Genomic DNA, 19,527 nt, shown 5'->3' on the forward strand with positions numbered 1-19,527 from the left:
TTACTTCTATTAATAATGGTCCTGATATTAAACCCATAAACATAGAGAATATTTTAGCTATGTGTTAGTTGTTAACAGAATAAAACACCACTAATTCACGTCAAGTTGAAAATAAACTTGATTTCGGATAAGGTTAAATCCAACATACAATCTTACACTACAAAAGCATGTAATGAAATAGAAGAATTTTTTTTCAAAACTAACAAACAATGCAAATTAAATATGCATAACACAGATCAGTGAGAGAACAAACAACAGTAGCGCATAGAGATTCAATGTATTCACCTAAAAACCACCTATTTCATAAAATTTCTCTTTTTAAAATTATCAGTTGTAAAATCTAACGTCTTGTTGTAGATAAATTGAATTTATTATGATTACTCATTGACGCTGACCGTAAAGAGACGTCGACAACGGTATATTAATTCAGACCTGAAGCAATTGACTCAGTTCTCACTTCTGGATACACAACCATAGCGATGGACAAAAGATTAAAACAAAATCTTTTTAAAACATTTCTAAGACTAATATATAACTCTACCCTATGTCTGCACGTCATATTAATGATCATTTCAATCACAAAAATAGCAAATGATTGTTTCACAAATAAAAATATATTAAATTGAACGCATGCACATACAAACCATTAAACAAACCATCAACAATAATGGCTGTATGACACGATACAGATCACAGCCTGCCATTAGATTTTTCTATAATCAACTAAAATGAGCAGTGTGAATTGCAACAACTGGTGTAGGATGATCTACTTATATATATATATATATATATATATATATATATATATATATATATATATATATATATATATATATATATATATATATATATATATATATATATATATATATATATATATATATAAGTTGGTAATTTTGAATATTCCAAAACATCATCAGCTAATGAAATTAAATCTCGGACAGACGAAGATGAAGCTATGTAATGGATATGTTTCATTTGCAAGATTTTCATTCTGTCGTTATTTCATTATGCCAGTTTTATCGTATAATATACACAAACAGCACATCTGTTATCGTTTGATAAGTGAAAGAAAAAGAAACGAATGTTTCTTCGTTATAATCTTTGCTAACCATAGGTTGTCCGTCATCTTTGTTTTAATATCGACCAGTCACATACGTAGCTAGCGGAAACATAGCTTTAAAAATGTTCTTAGAGAAACGCTGTGAAAATTGCTATTTTGCTAGACGATTTGTTGTTTGTAGCAAGGAAAATAAATTAACCAATGAGGGAATTCATTATGTGACCATTTAGGTATTAATAGATGACATCAGTGATGCACAATTGTATTGGCTGGAAATGAATAGCTCTGGGAAACGTTTAAATTGGCAAAACGAATTCAAACAAGTTCGCGATTTAAGCCCAACGCTATTTAATATTTGCATTAATTATTTGGAACAGCGTATATCTAATTCAGCTAAATTATATGTCATGATATTGTCTTTTACACGCATGTGACTATTATGTACCTAATTAGAGATCTGCAATCCTGTCTCCATTATCTGATAGTTTTTCCTGAAAGCTGGAACCTAGCAGTAAACCTGGATAAAACCGAAGTCAGCATCTTCAGCAAGGTGAGATTGAAAATAGCTACTACCTTCATGACTATTGTCGACGAGTATAAATATCTTGGTATTGCTGTCTGCTTTTATGATAACTTAGGGCAAGCATGGACTCGTTTGTATTAGAACTCACGAGAAGCCGACTTCTCAATTAATCAAAAAGGGGGTCATTCTTATTCCATAATTCCAAATAGAACTAATTCATATCTATTGAAACCGGTTATACATTATGCATCAGAAATTTAGATCCGTAATTTTGATATTAAAGCTAACAATTGCTATATATTTTTGTTTTGAAAACTAGAAAATACTTCTGTATAACAGTACTTGAGTTTCTCAAGAAGGCTTCAAACCTTTCAGCAGAACGTGATTTAGGGAGAGACCTATTACTAAACGTTAATCTCAATCTTCAGAACATACTGTGGATAAACAATTTGGGTTTCAAGCTAGTGAAAGACATCGTTCTGAAGCGACGATCTTTGAAAGTTGAATGACTACAGCATTATGATTACATATACAGATTTGTGGTCACATCTTTCGGTTAGTACGTATAGGATTGAAAACAGTATCATGGCTGCATAATTGATAACGATGATATCAAGAGAGGTTATATACAAAATGCAGGTATACAGGTGTGCAGTTTGAGGATAATGGATTTTAGATTTAGTACAGCATTTCAAAAGCAAATGAGACAGTAGTAGGTGGAAACATAGATTATGCACTGGAAAACATTTTCCCGTAGCAACAATGATTACCTCTAAATAAATTGCACAATTGGATAATGATAAGTACAAAAATGGAGTTGATTTCATTTACGTATCCATCAGTACAGAGATAATCAGCGACATAAAGTGAATGCAACTTTAATGAACATGACACTTAATCCTCCCACGGTTAGTTCAAATGGTGTTTGATGTTATGCAGAATGTACTGAGAAAATGATCGTGAAATGTTGTACAACTCAGCCATGAGAAAACTCTCACTGAGAACAGACGATCTGTCAAACATGGTTTATTTCTAGGGGTTTTTAATTGACACAACAGTTTACAGAAGTTTTTCGTAGATGAACAACACGAACACATACAAATGAGAAACGATTGTATTTACAATCTCTATACGGCAACTCATGCATCTCGCTTCATGTAAAAAGTACGCACCTGATAATAAATCATAAGGTAGCAAGAAGTTATTCACTTTTAAATCAACATAAAAGAACATGTATTTGGTCATATTTGTTTTGTTTCATATGGCCAGACTCATATTCAAATAATCAACTCAAACCCATCACGTGTCAATAAATGGATTTCATAGAACCTCATAACACGATAATTGTTTATAAAATATTGTTTGCGCTTATTTGAGTGGTGAATGTATGCTAAGATTCAGTTCTTATTCATTTATGTGATATTAAGTATGCTGTCCTCACCTGTGTCATATGACTTCGTCTTGTTTTTGCGATAGTCACTAATGTCATATAACTTAGTGTTATTCTTTTGAGATAGTAAATAGTATCATATAACTTTATGCTATCCTTGAGACAGTGACTAGTGTCATTCTTGCGATGGTAACTAGTATCATTTTACTAAATGGTGTTCGATAAATAGTCATTAGTGTCATAGAATTTAATGTTATCCTTGGGATAGCCACTAGTGTTATTTATTACGACTCTATGGTCGCAAACTAAGTAACAGAAAGAAACAAAACCAACAAGTTTATAAAACTTGACAAAGAATTTTCGGAAGTGTACTGGTCCGCAAAGAATCATGACGCTGTTAAGATTGACTTCGTCCAAAACTCCATCAAAAAATTCACAACATTTCCAGAATAATAGTATAGTCCAAATAATGAGCAATTTCTATTTCCACTGAAAAGTTCAAAGAAATGTTTATCCTCTCGAATAATATCTAAGTACAACATAAAACACATCTGTAAACATACAACATGAACACAATAAATGAGAATGACTCCAAAGTTGGAATAAAAATGACTGTTCGGTTATCTCTGGATATACACCGTCTATTGTGACTATATTTCGCAATAGACCCTACGTGACGGAACTTACTACTCATATTGCGTCGAACTGGCCTATTCATGTGATCTGGACCAACCAATGGAAAGTTACTGAATCCTTCTAGAAACGTCGAAACCCCATGAGCTAACGAGAATTTAAGCCATATGCGCCATTAAGTCATATTATTATGATTATTATTAATACTCTCAACACATACGGAAACATCTATTCATAGATACTATGTAACAATATGCTCTTAACAGACTCCGGTCACGTATGCAAAATTTCGCTAAAGGTATTCTATACAATTTAGAGCCAGGAGTAAAAAAAATTATGCAAATTAGATTAAATCATATACCAGGAGTTATAATCATAACACATTAACTTAATGTTATCCTTGCGTTAGTCACTATGGTCAAATAATGACGTGAGTGAGATAGTAATTAATGTAACATACCTTAATGTTATCCTTTAGATAATCTTTCTATATAATATTTAATGCTATCATTGAGATAATCATTATGTTGTATAACTTAATATTATCCGTGAGTCACAAGTGTCATATAACTTAATGTTTTGATTGGTATCATCATAACCATTGTCTGTCTCATTATCAATGCAAAAGGAATTTGTGTCATCCATTAACAGCCACATTCTAATGTCGTACTTGGTTTTTAGCTTGTTTTAATATTATATTTAATATTATACGTACAATAATCATTTTGATAGCTTTAAAACGCTAAATCCATGGTAATTAGTTTAGTTAAATAGTGATTTTGCCAGTTTTTCAAATTTACTAACACTGAGTCATTGTAAATAATTGATCTTCTCTTCATATACAATACCTATACCATCCTGTGTATATTTAAATTGCTATTCATTTAGTGATATTTTTTCGGTTTACGTACCGAAAACAGCGTTATTCATCAATTTGATGAAATCATCTTCGGAGTCATTGTTGGCTTCTTTTCTGAGACTAGTATTGACCTCAACCACTGTTATTGTCTGAGACTAGTATTGACCTCAACCACTGTTGCTGACTGACACTGATATTGACTTCAACCACTGTTGCTGGCTGAGACTAGTATTGACCTCAACCACTGTTATTGTCTGAGACTAGTATTGACCTCATCCACTGTTATTGTCTGAGACTAGTATTGACCTCAACCACTGTTGCTGGCTGAGACTAGTATTGACCTCATCCACTGTTATTGTCTGAGACTAGTATTGACCTCAACCACTGTTATTGGCTGAGACTAGTATTGACCTCAACCACTGTTATTGGCTGAGACTATTATAGATTTCGACCACTGTTGCTGGCTGAGACTAGTATTGACCTCATCCACTGTTATTGTCTGAGACTAGTATTGACCTCAACCACTGTTGCTGGCTGAGACTAGTATTGACCTCATCCACTGTTATTGGCTGAGACTAGTATTGACCTCAACCACTGTTATTGGCTGAGACTAGTATTGACCTCAACCACTGTTATTGGCTGAGACTAGTATTGACCTCAACCACTGTTATTGGCTGAGACTATTATAGATTTCGACCACTGTTGCTGGCTGAGACTAGTATTGACCTCATCCACTGTTACTGACTGAGACTAGTACTGACTTCAACCACTGTTGCTGAATGAAAAGGACAACTCTGTAAGTTTTCAATTTAAAACTGAGTGATATGTGAAACTTGCAAATTCTATAGTAAATGGCACGTTTCTTTGTTTTCCTTCAATGTAAGTAATAATTTATGAACAGTTAGTTTTGTATCAATGTAATCTTCTATGAAATTTATTTTGCGAACGCAATAACCATTGTCTGTTCATATACTGCACCATTTTTGGAGTTTGAGCGATATCTTTGGGTGGTCGTACAAATACGTTGCATGTTCCAATGAAATGTTAAAAATTGCGTCAATGGCTGTCATGGCCAGACAAGTTGTCAAGTGTGATAAATTTTCAGTATTTGAAATTCAAACCACGTTTGTTGTGTGCAGCCTCTGGGTACTTATTTGTTAAGTAATTGCGATCACAAACTTTATTATCACAAACTTAAAGTCGGAGAATTTGTCTTTAACTATTTTTTCTCATAGATGTAACATGCATTTGTTCATTTGAAACGTCTTTCAGCTTTGTGCATATCACTGGCTTTTCATTTCCAGTCTGAATTGTTCGTGCACCAGTTTCTCAATATTACCCAACCAGTTGTAGGACACTTGCATGCTATCAGTACCTGTGAAAACGATTGGCCTGTAATATTTTTAATGCGGTTTGAGGTATAAACAAAACCCAAGTGGAATGTATTTATCTGGCTGTATTGTCCATGACATATCTGTGAAAAATCAGTATTGTGTTTCGTGGCAGCGATACTTTAAAAGTTTTGGAATAAACAAAACTATGTCCTTTTAATTTACAATAACAGTTTTTTGCATCTTAAAATTGAGCCCTCGTTAGCCAATATATCTATGGAGTTGTCTAAATTTTAATATAGTATTTTTTACCTGAAGATTTTATATTGTATATTGAACAATTTCAAGACTTTTGTACAAATATAACTTGTTATATATATATATATATATATATATATATATATATATATATATATATATATATATATATATATATATATATATATATATTCGTCATTTGTTCTTATCCGTTATTATAATATAATGATATATTTTAAGGAAATAGGAATACGCCTTTATAATGTAATATATCTCATTACTGATGAATCTCCCATCCCAATAATGTATACACCTTATCAGAGAAATGTCTTCTATCTTTACCAGACATATTTAGACCGATGGTATGTGGGGGTATTTAGAATTAGGTTTGGCAAATGAAATATTGCCTTATTCTTCACATTATATACAAGCTGTTTTATTCCTATCAAAATAAAGTTAATCTATATGTGGTTTTTTTTCTTCTTCATTAAACGGGTGATACTTATATATGCACAGTGCAAAACATTCAATCATATAAAAAATTCACCTTCAATATTTCTTTATTTCTTGCCAGATGAAATATGTAAAATGATGAGTACACATTTAATGACATCGTCAATCTCGTTCATCATGCTTCAATAGGTACTCATATGTTATACATTCAGTTTACTCTGTTACAAGGGTGGGTTTTTGTTCAGAAGTCTGACCATTGAATTTAGTTACAGAATCAAATTAACGAAGTTTTCCTGAATGCACTTCTTCCTAAACGGTTCAACACTATTGAAAACATACATAAATATACATCTTGCTTGTTGTAACTGTTAAATCTATACTCCTTTACATTTCATTTAATGAATCCCTACATTATTCTCATGATAATTTACATTGTATTCAGTTATCCTCCTTAAGAATTTTCCAGTCGGAATGGGTTTTTAACTTGATACTCATGAAAGGTGGTTATCTTTTATATTAAGTCGGTTTTGTTGACTGAATATAAAACTCTTATTATTTTTTTATTTAACTATATAAGTGTGCGCTTGCCCGATAAGCAGGGCTAAACTCTAGTGTTTGTATGGAAAGGAAGAAAATGAAAACATATTTGTCATTAGAGCACTGACAAGATATGAATACAGTGAATAAAAATAATTTAGATTTTATATAACTCATTCTGCCATTTAAATGCATATTTTTTTTTTTTGCCTATTGTGACCATGGATCAACTCTAAACAGATATCCGTTATAGGGGGTGTCCCTGTAAATGGGGCTCAAGAGTTTACTGACACCTGAAAATAAAATAAGTCAATTCTAGTTTGCGCTGTTTTGCGAAAATATCACCCTTATTTCGTACTTGCCTTGCGAACCGCTGACCAAATTCTTAAGTCAAATTCACCGTGCGAAAACTGGTCAAATTCTGGTTCTCCTCTGATCTTTATCAAACATAATTTTGATACAAAAAAATTCCACTGTTTGTATAAGGTTGTATGGACACAGGGGAGTATATTGATTTCTTTTTGCGCCAGGGAAGTCTAAAATACCTGAGTAAACTAAAGATTGAAATAAAGACGATATGTCTGAGTAAGTTAAATAATTTATGGAAAAAAAAATCGACTGCAACAGTAAAATAGGCATGTTATGCAAAACATAGATCACCGCCAAGCACCAATAAGGGCAAACATTCTAAACTATGCTCAACAAATACGATTCTATTATATCGCAAATAAATAATAAAGAAATTAAAGTTGCAATGCATACAACTTTGAATTTAAACATTCCTTCACAGTCCTAAAGATATTTTTTTTAAAAAGTACTTTACACTTGACTTTCAAGTTTATGTGAATAGCGGCCAAAGCCTACGCAATATGTCAGATATTTCTAGAATGACTGACTTCACTGGCTTACCTTGTTATTGACTCACACAGTTTCAACCAGTTAATCTCTGCTAAGGCACATCGAGAAGTTGTGTGAAAGTTGTGATGGTACCAGACAGTGCAGTGCATAAAGATACACATGCAACGATCATTTAAGAGGTGTGTTTGCAAACTTATGTTGTGTTCATTGTGGTCGCTCAGCTGAGTGTGTATAAGGCTAAGAATATACAAATATAAATTTACAAGTATACTCGTTATCAGCTGTGCTATTTAACTTACAAGAAGGGCAGATGGAAGTTTAATTCATCATTCTTTTTTTCATGTTATTGTTCATCGGCTTCACCGAAGCGAATAACAATATATTTTAATTGAAAATGTACAAAGGTGCTTGCTGTCTCTATTTGCAAACTACTCTTGTGTGTGTGTGTGTGTGTACATACATACATACATACATACATACATACATACATACATACATATATATATATATATATATATATATATATATATATATATATATATATATATATATATATATATATATATATATATATATATATATATATATATATATATATATATATATATATATATATATATATATATATATATAATTAGCATGAGCTTTCCGTTTAATTGTCCCTTTCCATTATAAAACAAATTCTCCTACAGGTGCCTGAATGCTGCACGTACAATGTGTTAAGAGCTACCCTGCTGACCATGGCACAAAGCTACTAGCTATTTTGATGTCAAACATCGGCTGTAATGGACATGGCCTGCTTCGAGAGAGCATACAATTTATATGCAAAATATAAACCATAATGAAACAAATTCACGTCAATGATGCAAATATATAAAGCTTCATGGTTAGTTGTGTGCGCGAATTGCAGTTATTATATAGGATCCGAAGGAAATTGCTGAATATATTTCATTTTATTTAAAATACGTTTGTTAATTATATAAATATAAGAAATTTAAGAAAGCAGACAACAAACGAAAATAGAGTCAATGAAAATTTAAACTAAGTGGCTTGGAAGACGATAACATAATAATCAGACAATCAGATATCGCTGTACCGGGCGTATGTTTGATGGTGGTGATAATAAAGTCACATATTGCCAGGCATACATTTCGTTTCCTCTCTGTCTATTTCTTTCTCTTTAAAAAACAATAACGCTGACCTTTGTCTCTTCAAGTTTTGTTTACTGTATATTTAATAGAGCAGTTTGAAATCAAAGCAAGTTCTTTGAAAGAGGAGCAAAGCGGAAAGCTGCTTCTTAAATAATGGGAAATAGGAGTTCCATGAGGAATAGAGAGGAGGGACTGACCGAAACCGAAAATATGGACCACACTATGGAGAGAGTTATCGACCTTGCCGAGAAGATTGCACTGTCCCGGGACGAGGTCGAGTGCCGGAGGACTGTAGAGAAGTTTAAAGAGGACACAGTCATAAAGAGTTTGCTGTTACAGAAAACTAACCACAACTTTACGTTGGTCCATGCCATCGTTACACTTTTGACATTTACACAGGAAACAGAGGTGGAACTCTTGAAGTGGCTGGTGACAAAGGCACCTTGGATGGCGATAGAACCCAGAAGGGGTAAGAATGAGATTATAAAGCAATGTGGAATTGTTTCACTCTTTACCACTGGAAAGCTAGATTTACGTCCACTAATCATGACATTTTATTTGTATTCAGCCATAGAACATTTTTAAATTCATAATGATATAAAAAAATCTGGACTAACAGACAGACATAACGTCTATGTAATTAACACACAGAAAAGAGTCTAAATGTATCTTCCAGCTGGTGCAATATGTACATCGAGGATATCGTTGAGAGATTTGAAGCTATGAACATTAAAGTTAATAAAGTATTGGCACGCGTTTTGTCAACTAAAATTAATAAGCCACCTGACGACTGAATATGAAGGAACCTAAAAGGAAGATTTTTTTTTTATATGAAATTCTATTTTTGAGTTTTGAGCCTGTGCTTTCTATTTTATTATTTGCTTTCCCAAGGCTCTTTTGAGGGACAGACGCCACTCCACATGGCTATCTGTAAGAACAGCTGCAAAGTCGCGCAGATTTTGTTAGAACATCTGCAGGCTGAGATGAAGGAACAGCTTCTCCACACGCTTGCCATTGGGAGTTCATTTCAGCAAACAGTCATGAGAGCAGAACTTCCATTATCCGTTGCAGGTATGGCGGAACTAATATAATATGGGAAACTGATAGGACCAGTTGGCTCTATTTTGGGAGTTGGATGGTCAAGAGGATGATTTATTGGTTGATAAAACATAGAAACATTTATATACTTGAAGTTTTTAAATGAAGGACGATGACTTTTTTATTTGATAAACGTGAATATTATCTAACGATTAACTTTGTTGATCTTTTCTGTGGAATGTTGTCTAATGGTTAACTTTGATGTCCCTTTTGTGTGTAAACGGTTAACTTTGATATCCTTTTTCTGTGAAATTTTGTCCTAACGGTTAACTTCTGGTGTCCCTTTTCCGTGGAATATTGTCATGACGGTTAATTGTGATATCCCTTTTGTGTGGAATGTTGTCTAACGGTTGACTTTTATATCTTTTTTAAGTGGTATGTTTTTCTAGAGGTTAAATTTGGTGTCATTTTTTAGTCGAATGCTTTTATAACGGTTAACTTTGATATCCTTTTTCTTTGGAATGTTTAATAACGGTTAAATTTGATATGCCTTTTCTGTGGAATATCGTCATAACGGTTAACTTTCATGTCCCTTTTATGTTGAGCTGATGAAGGATTTTTTCTTTTTCTATTGACTGACATTTCTAAAAATAAAAATGTTTTACTTACATCTCGTAATTTAGGACATATTCAGACTAGCGGTTTGTTATTTAAACTTTATTTCCTTTCCTTCCACTGCAGAAGATTTAACCGCATTCGTCGTGATAACAACGGCTTATATGTGTTCGCGTACTGTGGTCGATGTGGAAGAAAACGGAGAACCGGTACTATTCTGAAAGGGGACGACATACTTTGCACGCGTTTGTTCCCCCTATCGTCTCTTCAAAATCAAAAAAGAAAGAGAAAAAAGCCATATCTTTGAAGAAAGCAATACAGTGTCTGGTTGATTGATTGTTTTCGTTTTTCTGAAGAAAAAACTAACTGACATTACATAAAATTACCACTGCAACCCACCGTTGTTTGTGATGAGCAGTACCGTGAATTTTCATGACTCTACATAGAACAGTGTCATGAAAACTAAGCTAAATATAAAGCTAAATATAAATCTTGCATGAAATAACTGGAGCGTATAAAGTAGGTTACCGTGATGTACTTTTGCCCGTGGCGTATAGGACCCTCAATGATGAACACACCCAATAGTTTTTGTAACTATACACAAAACTGTATATTTTTTAAACAAAATCCATAATAGATGAAATGAAAAAAGGGCACAGTAACCTATTTTGCTCATAGTGAGTTGTGCCCATGATGACTACATGAATTTGTCTTATCTTATCAATCAGTGACATTTCCATTCCAACGATATGAGCGGTATGTTACTAAACATTCATGGAGACTCATTTCTTTCTTTTCAGTAAATTGTAAAGGTGTCCGGAAATATCGTTTTCTGTGCAAGTAAAGTAAAATCTTCACGAAAAAATTGTTTTTTGTTAGGTACAAAGCAGATTGTAAAGTTCTTCACTAAAAGCGTCATTTTCGTAACCTAGAACAGCAATTCTCAAGAAGAATGTCACTTTCTTCACTAAAAGCGTTTTTTTCGTAACCTAGAACGGCAATTCTCAGGAAGAATGTCATTTTCGTGACTAAAAACGTTATTTTCGTAACCTAGAACGGCAATTCTCAGGAAGAATGTCATTTTCGTGACTAAAAGCGTTATTTTTGTAACCTAGAATGGCAATTCTCAGGAAGAATGTCACTTTCTTCACGAAAAGAGTGTCGTTAATCATCCAAGAAATCTTTATCGAAGAATATTTTTATAAAGCACTGTCGTCTTGAAAAATGTCTATTTTCGCATAAAGTGCTTTTATGTCTAAGAAATTAACATTTTCACGAAAAAGTGATTTCCACTGTCGATGCAAAATTTGTATTGCTATTTTGCTGGTAAAGTCCAATCTTCATCAAGAATATACATTTTTCATGAAAAACGTAACTATTCATGAGGATTATAAATTTTTTCGAGAAGAAACAAGAATTATCAGAGTAAGTTTCATGGTCAGAAAGCAATTTATTTTTGAAATTTTCGGTAAGGTACAGGCATTTTTACAAGGAAAATATTGACGACCTTTTCAGTAGAATATAGCCGTATTAGCCAGACAAATCTTGGTTGAAAAAATATTCTTTCCTGAAAAAAGTCTTTTCGTGCGAAAGTCTTGTTTTCGCAAAATGTCACCTTTTTTAATTAAAGTTTTTATTCGTTAAAATAAATTACTACGTTAATGAGATGAGCTGCCACTAATATGATGTGATGGACATTATGCAATCCAGAAAAATATTTGTTTAAGAGATATGTATTTCCACATTCTATGGCTGAAATTTAAAGGGTCTAAAATCAAATACTGCAGTTGGAATTGAGTTTCCTAATCCACTCGATTTCACTTCCATTCGATTCCCTGACGTCAATTGTACAAATACGATCTTCCAGCGTCCGTTCCATTGTGTGAATGGTAAATCGTCGAATTAAGTACAAGGAAAACCCCTATCTATAGGACTTAGTTGACAGATGTCTTCTTTATGAAACGAGGTAATTAAATGAGCTTTCTTTGATTTTTCTGCAGCCTGCATTGGAAACATAGAGATGGTGGACTTGCTTCTTCGACATGGTGCCGATCTAACTCGAGTGAACAGTAGAGAAGACAATATATATCAAAGCCTGATCCATTATGTGTACCTCTATCCTGGAAAATCTGAGAAAGTACAGTCCATGCTGAAGCACATAAGTGAGGGGAACCTGGGCGGCTTGACCTCGGATGGGAACAAATTTGCTCACTGGCATGAGACGGGCTCTGAAACAGGGTCCTTCTTGGGACGGACAGAGGTAGAGAAGGAGCAGATGTTCCTTCAGAGACTGAATATTCTTTTCATGAAGAACAAAATGGGAGAAAATCCACTGCAGACCGCCATTAGATACGGACAGTCCGAAATATTTAATTTCATACTGGAAGTGGTATGTGCTTTCACCCATTTCTCTCTCTGTCTCTCCTTTATTGTAAGTTGCTTTAATATTTATAAACATATCAAAGTTATGTATAGCTATATCTTTTAATTTCCTGGTACATGATTTTATCAGATTTGTAAAAAAAAAAATATTCATGGCTTTAAATTGTAGTATATTTCCATATCATCTTTAGTTAGATTTTGCCCACGTGACTAAGGTTTGTCGTAGGAATAGTAAGAACCTGAAATTATATAGGTTCTATAAATAGATGCGTAAGTATATGTTGACTATTTTTAATACTAAGGCTTGTTGAAGAGTTTGGTTCATTTCTCATTGGCTGGTGGGCTTTGGACGTTTCAAGAAGATTTAAATAATATCCCACTGATTGGGCTAGATCACACCAATAGGCATTTTCGAAACAAATTGAGTAGTATCATATGTCACGTTGGGGTATGTTTTGAGATATAGTCGTAATAGAAGGTGTATATAAGGTGAGAACTGAGCAATCGGATTCATTTCAAGTTTGTAGTTATTCTTATTTATTTAGCTCGTGTTGTTAAGTCTGCAGACGTGTTTTATATTGTACTTAGATATTATTCAAGAGGAAAAATATTTGTTTGGACTGTTCAGTGGAAATAGAAAATGCTCATTATTAGGATTATAATATTATTCTGGAACTGTTGTGAATTATTCCACGGAATTCTGGATATTTTAACAACGTTACGATTCTGGTCGGACCAGTATATTTCCGGTTTTGTAATTTATACGGAACTTTTCATTCATTTGGATTTTCAGAGAACTTTATCGGGATTACTTTTGGCTTGCTTCATAATACTCTAAATTGCTCTCACAACTTCATTTATAACTTTGATAATTAAATTATTTGTTACGTTTGATAAAACCTGTTGGGTTTGTTTTTTAATGTTTCACAGTTTATGACCATGGAGTCGTAACACCAGAAACATTATGGAGCCTATATTGCAAATAGATGATGCGTGCACCGGAATAAAATGGATGACAATGACAGTGAACAGTTGTCATCGTGTAAAATATCTAACCACCATCACACGTTTCGATATTAAGTCATACTAATAGTAAAACATTCTCAAAACATCTTGCTGTATAATGGAAATTATTGTTATATGATGCTTATTATTTTTATAGTATTGTTATTGGATGAATGATATTGCTCTATGATGCATAGTTTTGCTATTTGAGCATAGTATTGCTATTTGATACATATTATTGCTGTATGATGCATATTAGTGTGATTATTGCTACATGATGCATATTATAGCTATTTGATGCATATTAACATGATTATTGCTATATGATACATAATTTTACTTTTTTGTGCATGGTATTGCTATTTGATGCATAGTATTGATATTTTATGCATAGTTTTGCTATTTGAAGCATGGTATTTCTATCTGATGCATAATGTTACTGTTTGATGCGTATTAGTGTGAATTGCTGTATAATGCATTGTTTTATTTCTATTTGATGCATAGTAAAGCTAATCTTACAAATATATAATTTCCTTCGGTGTATTTAAAGTTATGCTATTAACCTGCTATTTCTGTTAAAGGGTTACTGCTACTTCGACTGCAAGGAGGGAACTTTTGATATCAAGATGTATGACGTCACGGATATTGCTCATAGTCCAAAACTACTAGAGGACACAAATAAAAATCGATCAGAAAAAGATCAACAAGGCATCGGTGAAGCAAGTTCTGGTGGATGTTTCCGAGTAGTTGCTCGGCGAATGGTACTAAAGGACAAGAAACCGACGACACTGGATTTCCTCTTTACGATGAAGCAAGACTGTGCTTTTGAGTTTGTTCGCTCAGAGCCGGTATCCAGGCTCATTTTGCAGAAGTGGCGCTTCTATCGTTTTCTTTTCTACCCGACCATGGTTTTGCACACGCTATTCATGTGTCTCTTGACTTGGTATGCAGCGGAACGCGCGAACGTTCGACGATCAACTATTAATCACACGCGTGCTGATATCGCTAAGCAGTTTGCTGGAACACACGATGATAACAGCGCTAGTAGTAACCAGTTTCTGACCGCGTGCGGTCTAATAAATTTGATAGCCGGTATCGCCTACTTCATTCAAGAGCTCATCAGGGCCTACAGGCAACGTCTACCATTCACTTGCAAAAGAATTTTGAGTCCCTATGCAAACAATGGCTTTAGGATTGGTTTTGTACTCTTTTCGATCACACTTACGGTCGACGTTTTCGCCCTGTATGCCGAATACTATATGAATTATATGCTCGTCGCATCTGTTCTTATTGGCTGGTGTCTGGGGCTGTTCTTCCTGCGTGCGCTGCCTCAGTTTTGTCAATTCGCTTCTCTAATTCAGACAGTGTTGACCGGAGACATTTTACGCTTCTTCGGTATCCTCGTATTGGAGTTAATTGCCTTCACAACTGCTATGTTTATGCTGATGCAAGGTTCTAACGCAGACGAAGATTTCGTGAAGAGTTGGTGGGCCGCTTTCTTCATCTCCTTCCAGGTCATGTTTGGCTTCTCGGATATCAAGATTCTGCAATCAGAAAATGTGGTCGTACTTGCTTTGCTTTATATTCTGTTCGTGGGCCTCACGACTGTGCTAATGGTTAACTCCCTTATCGCCACGATAAGTATCATGTGTACCAAACTCTTCCACGCGGATGACGAGATGATCCATCTCCGCCTCCACCAATACGCCATCATCCGATTTCTGGAGAGTATACTGCCAGATAGGTTATTGCAGAAGGTGGAACGTGAGACGCTGCACGTGGAGGACAGATATATTTTTGACGTAGAATCTCATCAATTTAAAAAGACAAATCGATACTTCGTGACGATGGAGTCTCTACGGAACATAACTGGGTCAGGTTTGGTTCAGGATACATTCGAATCTTTCAGCTGCGTTCACCCGGACTGTGATTCCCAACTGGAAGAAGATGGGGTTTTCTCGACAGGAATAATTGGAAACATGGCAGATGCGTACGTGCCAAAAGACGAGGAGAAACATAACAAACAAGAACAAGAAGTATCGACAAGTCCTCCGGTGGTTAAAGAAACACATGTTTTTGGAAAAGGAGTGTGCGATGTGTGCCACAAATCTTTTGAAGTCTCTTCTGCCCTGATGCGTGAACTTGTTATGCGGCAGAATTCATGGAAAATGGAAACTATGGCGGAAAATAGTTTGTAGGAACCGTCTGTAGCCTAGCAAGTTAAGAACAATATCTTTTCCAGATGCAGAAAGCTGCTTGATCATAGCGGACCAGTTGCCGGCAAATTTGCGACAGTATGTTTTTAAATGGACGAAAATCTTATTTAGGTTGCACTGCAGATAGTAGGTAGTTCAGACAGAATAGCATATGTAAGGTGAAACTGGTTTATTTGTAATATGCGCAATGGAGAGAAAGTCAGTATACCGCTATGCTACTTTCATATACTGTGGCTAAATTTCTTTACATTTTGTAGTTGTGGAAACCGTCCATGATCTAAACACACGGCTCATCAAAAGGGCTGCTTCCATGTGCAAAGAACATCAGCCTGAATTAGTACAAAGTGTGCTAACTAGGAGTTATTAAAATACGGAAGACGCATTTGTCCAGAGTAGTCGATACCAGCTTCTGAAAGTGTAATGAATTGCCGCCTACATAAAAGGTATACAACAATATCGACTTGTTTTTTTTTTTAAATTTACATTTGAAGTCCAGAAAGTGGAAACGACCGTGTGGAGCTAGCAGTTTTTTGAAAGGTGCACATCTGAAATAATGCCAATCTGTATACTTGATAACCCCATATTTGACCCATCAATCATAAACCACGATAAGGGGAATTAGCCTTTCTTTGGACAATGCCTACGATATACAAAGTCTTTTTTAAAATAGCCAGTATAACCAGTGAGGTAAATCAGGGAAATTCTTTTTTTCTTTACACATCTAGTAGTATGCAAAGTACGAAATTATCGAGCACAACCTTAGAACAAAATCTAAACATTTGTGCAATTGTTTTGCTTTTTTCATAGGTACACCTCTAAAGTAACGGCAAGCTATATACTCTATAACCCACGTTATACTCAACGATCATACACCTCGAATAAAGGAAATTAACGGTTTTTTTCCCAGTGACTAATATATAGAAGGTATTTGTTTCCAAATATCCAAATGTTTACTTGACCCAAATTATTGATTTATTTTATTATGTAACAACTAATACATAGCTTTTTTCTCTATAAGTGTGGGTTTAATATTAGGATCATGATCAATAGAATTAAACATATTTAGTTTGGTCTGAATTAAGGATATTGTGTTTACATTGTTCTTTCCGGAATATTATTTTGTTTCTTTTTTTTAAAAATTAATCTTGTTTACTGGAAAAATTATTTATTCCTGCGATAACATCTTGACAGTAATCATTTCTATTGTTGTTGTCAGATTTTCATTGGGAAGAAATTATTTATTATTCTCTGGAAATACAAAGTTCTCAATTATGTTTTTGGAAAGAGACATTAACTTGAAATTACAGTGAATTCAAACGATGAAACCTTGGATTATATTACTGTGATTCAACAAAAGACTTGGACATTGCCACGACATAGGTCATCACAGGCACATCAACACTATCAGCGTTGGATTTTTGGAATGCCACTAAAGCTTATTCAAAACTTTAATCATTAGGACTTGTGTTGTCTTAGCAATTCTAGTATTATTTGAGATTTAATTCGCAATGATGGGAGTTACCTCTTTACATTTTCACTTTGCATGTTTGGGAAATTAATTATATGTTGCATTTTACAAAGCTTTTTTGCTTCTTACCATTATTTATTTTAAGACCATAGAGTCATAACGGTAGATATGTATTATGTACTGGTCTGTCATCTTTTATATACTTTAAGGCTGTCTTGATTTGCAAATGTTACGTATATACATCATATTTTCATGTATACCTCTCTTTGCCTTATAGAGTTTATTTCTGTATTCTGTCATTAACATGCTATTTGGAACTGATGTTTGATTACGGACAACAGTTACGTTTGCTTTCTGAGATTATTGCTTAGTCAATGACAACAAGTACCTCTGCTTTCTGGGATTCACAGAAAGCAGACACAACTGAATAAACAGCTATAGGGGGATATAAATTTTAAAAAATATAAAGATATAACCGCCTTACATTCTCTGTAAGATTTTATCAGGAAGACTTAGACAGTCTGATTAGGCTATTTCTGTAACATTTGGACTTATTCGATTTGACGACAGGTCAGAATCTATATGATCTACTCTACATTTTAATGTCACGTTATTCTGGTACGACTGATTCAATGAAGGATAGTGGTGGTTGAAGACGTACAGTTGGGATTTTTTTGTTGTTTTAAAAAAAAAAAATCTTGTAACCCTAAATAACCTTCTGATCGTTCTTTGAATAAGGTTGGATCATGTTTGCGTATTTTAATATAGGCCATACGTTATATTGCATGTGGCACATCCGTGCATATATCTATTAAAATTTATATATTATACTTTTATTTTATTTTAATTTAATTCCATAATCATGCATGCCAGTTCTTATTTTTTAAAATGCATATCTCTAATGTTTCATTTTGGTCTACATTCAAGGATTTGGGACCCATTTCCGTTTAAAACCATATCCTCTGTAATCATATCATATATAAAAATCAAATTGTGAACAAAAACAACACACAAGAAAACATTATATATATATATATATATATATATATATATATATATATATATATATATATATATATATATATATATGAAAAATTGTTAAAGCTACGTTAAAAATCAAAATCACACATTATTATTATTATTATTGCAAATCATAATATTGTTGTGTACACCTATATATAAACACCAAAAATGTTAACAACTGTCTATGTCTGTGTCTCTTTCGGTGTATTTAATTTTTTTAAGTGTATTTCTGTGTTTTTAGTTTTACAATTACAAACAAATTGCGAGGCCTGGGCCTGACGTCCCGCTAGCCAAAAGAAAGTAAAGCGTCTCTCACAGCCTCTTCTTTCCAGGTGTAGTGATCGCAGCGGGACCACTATCGGGCTCTGCTGGGCAGGAGGTTACTTGCATATGGCCTTTCCTACACTAATGTGTCCACGGCAGCACCTTCACGCGGGACCCCCTGTTTTCACAGAAAATTCTGTATGGTGCAACCGAGTGCCCGGCGGTATAACTGGGTGGGCAGACTGGGCTCGTTAGCCTTGGCTGGCAGCCAGTCTAAGAGAAGGAAAACTCTGACTCCAAACCCGGGGCAGGTGGAGCTCGTTAGCTTTGTCAGGCAGTTCGTCTAGAAGAAAGAAAATCTGATTCCAAACCCACCAAGTCCCAGCCATTGGATGATGGCTTCGTTGCCTTGTGGATATCTTCGGGAGAAGGAAAGGCTACGGAAGTAAACCCAGACAGA

General features: G+C 34.2%; 1 protein-coding gene across 3 annotated transcripts in view; it reads left to right on the top strand.

Moving 5' to 3' along the window:
- Nucleotides 1-18,610, top strand: part of LOC149780201 (transient receptor potential cation channel subfamily V member 6-like) — a 20,395-nt gene extending 1,785 nt beyond the window's left edge. Inside the window, exons 2-6 of one of the 3 annotated variants that reach the window (XM_089936956.1) lie at nucleotides 1,549-1,613; nucleotides 9,146-9,525; nucleotides 9,948-10,127; nucleotides 12,710-13,098; nucleotides 14,678-18,610. In XM_089936956.1, coding sequence (XP_089793082.1) covers nucleotides 9,210-9,525; nucleotides 9,948-10,127; nucleotides 12,710-13,098; nucleotides 14,678-16,294 — 2,502 coding nt within the window. In that variant the 5' untranslated portion in view covers nucleotides 1,549-1,613; nucleotides 9,146-9,209 and the 3' untranslated portion in view covers nucleotides 16,295-18,610. Of the gene's footprint in view, nucleotides 1-1,372; nucleotides 1,614-9,145; nucleotides 9,526-9,947; nucleotides 10,128-12,709; nucleotides 13,099-14,677 lie in introns of those variants that run through there. The other 2 variants (XM_089936958.1, XM_089936957.1) reach the window with 2 other exon arrangements.
- The last annotated feature ends 917 nt before the right edge of the window (nucleotides 18,611-19,527 follow it).

The sequence above is a fragment of the Sinohyriopsis cumingii genome, chromosome 16 (genome assembly GCF_028554795.1).
Source record: "Sinohyriopsis cumingii isolate HCF-2022 chromosome 16, ASM2855479v2, whole genome shotgun sequence".
NCBI lineage: Eukaryota > Metazoa > Mollusca > Bivalvia > Unionida > Unionidae > Sinohyriopsis > Sinohyriopsis cumingii.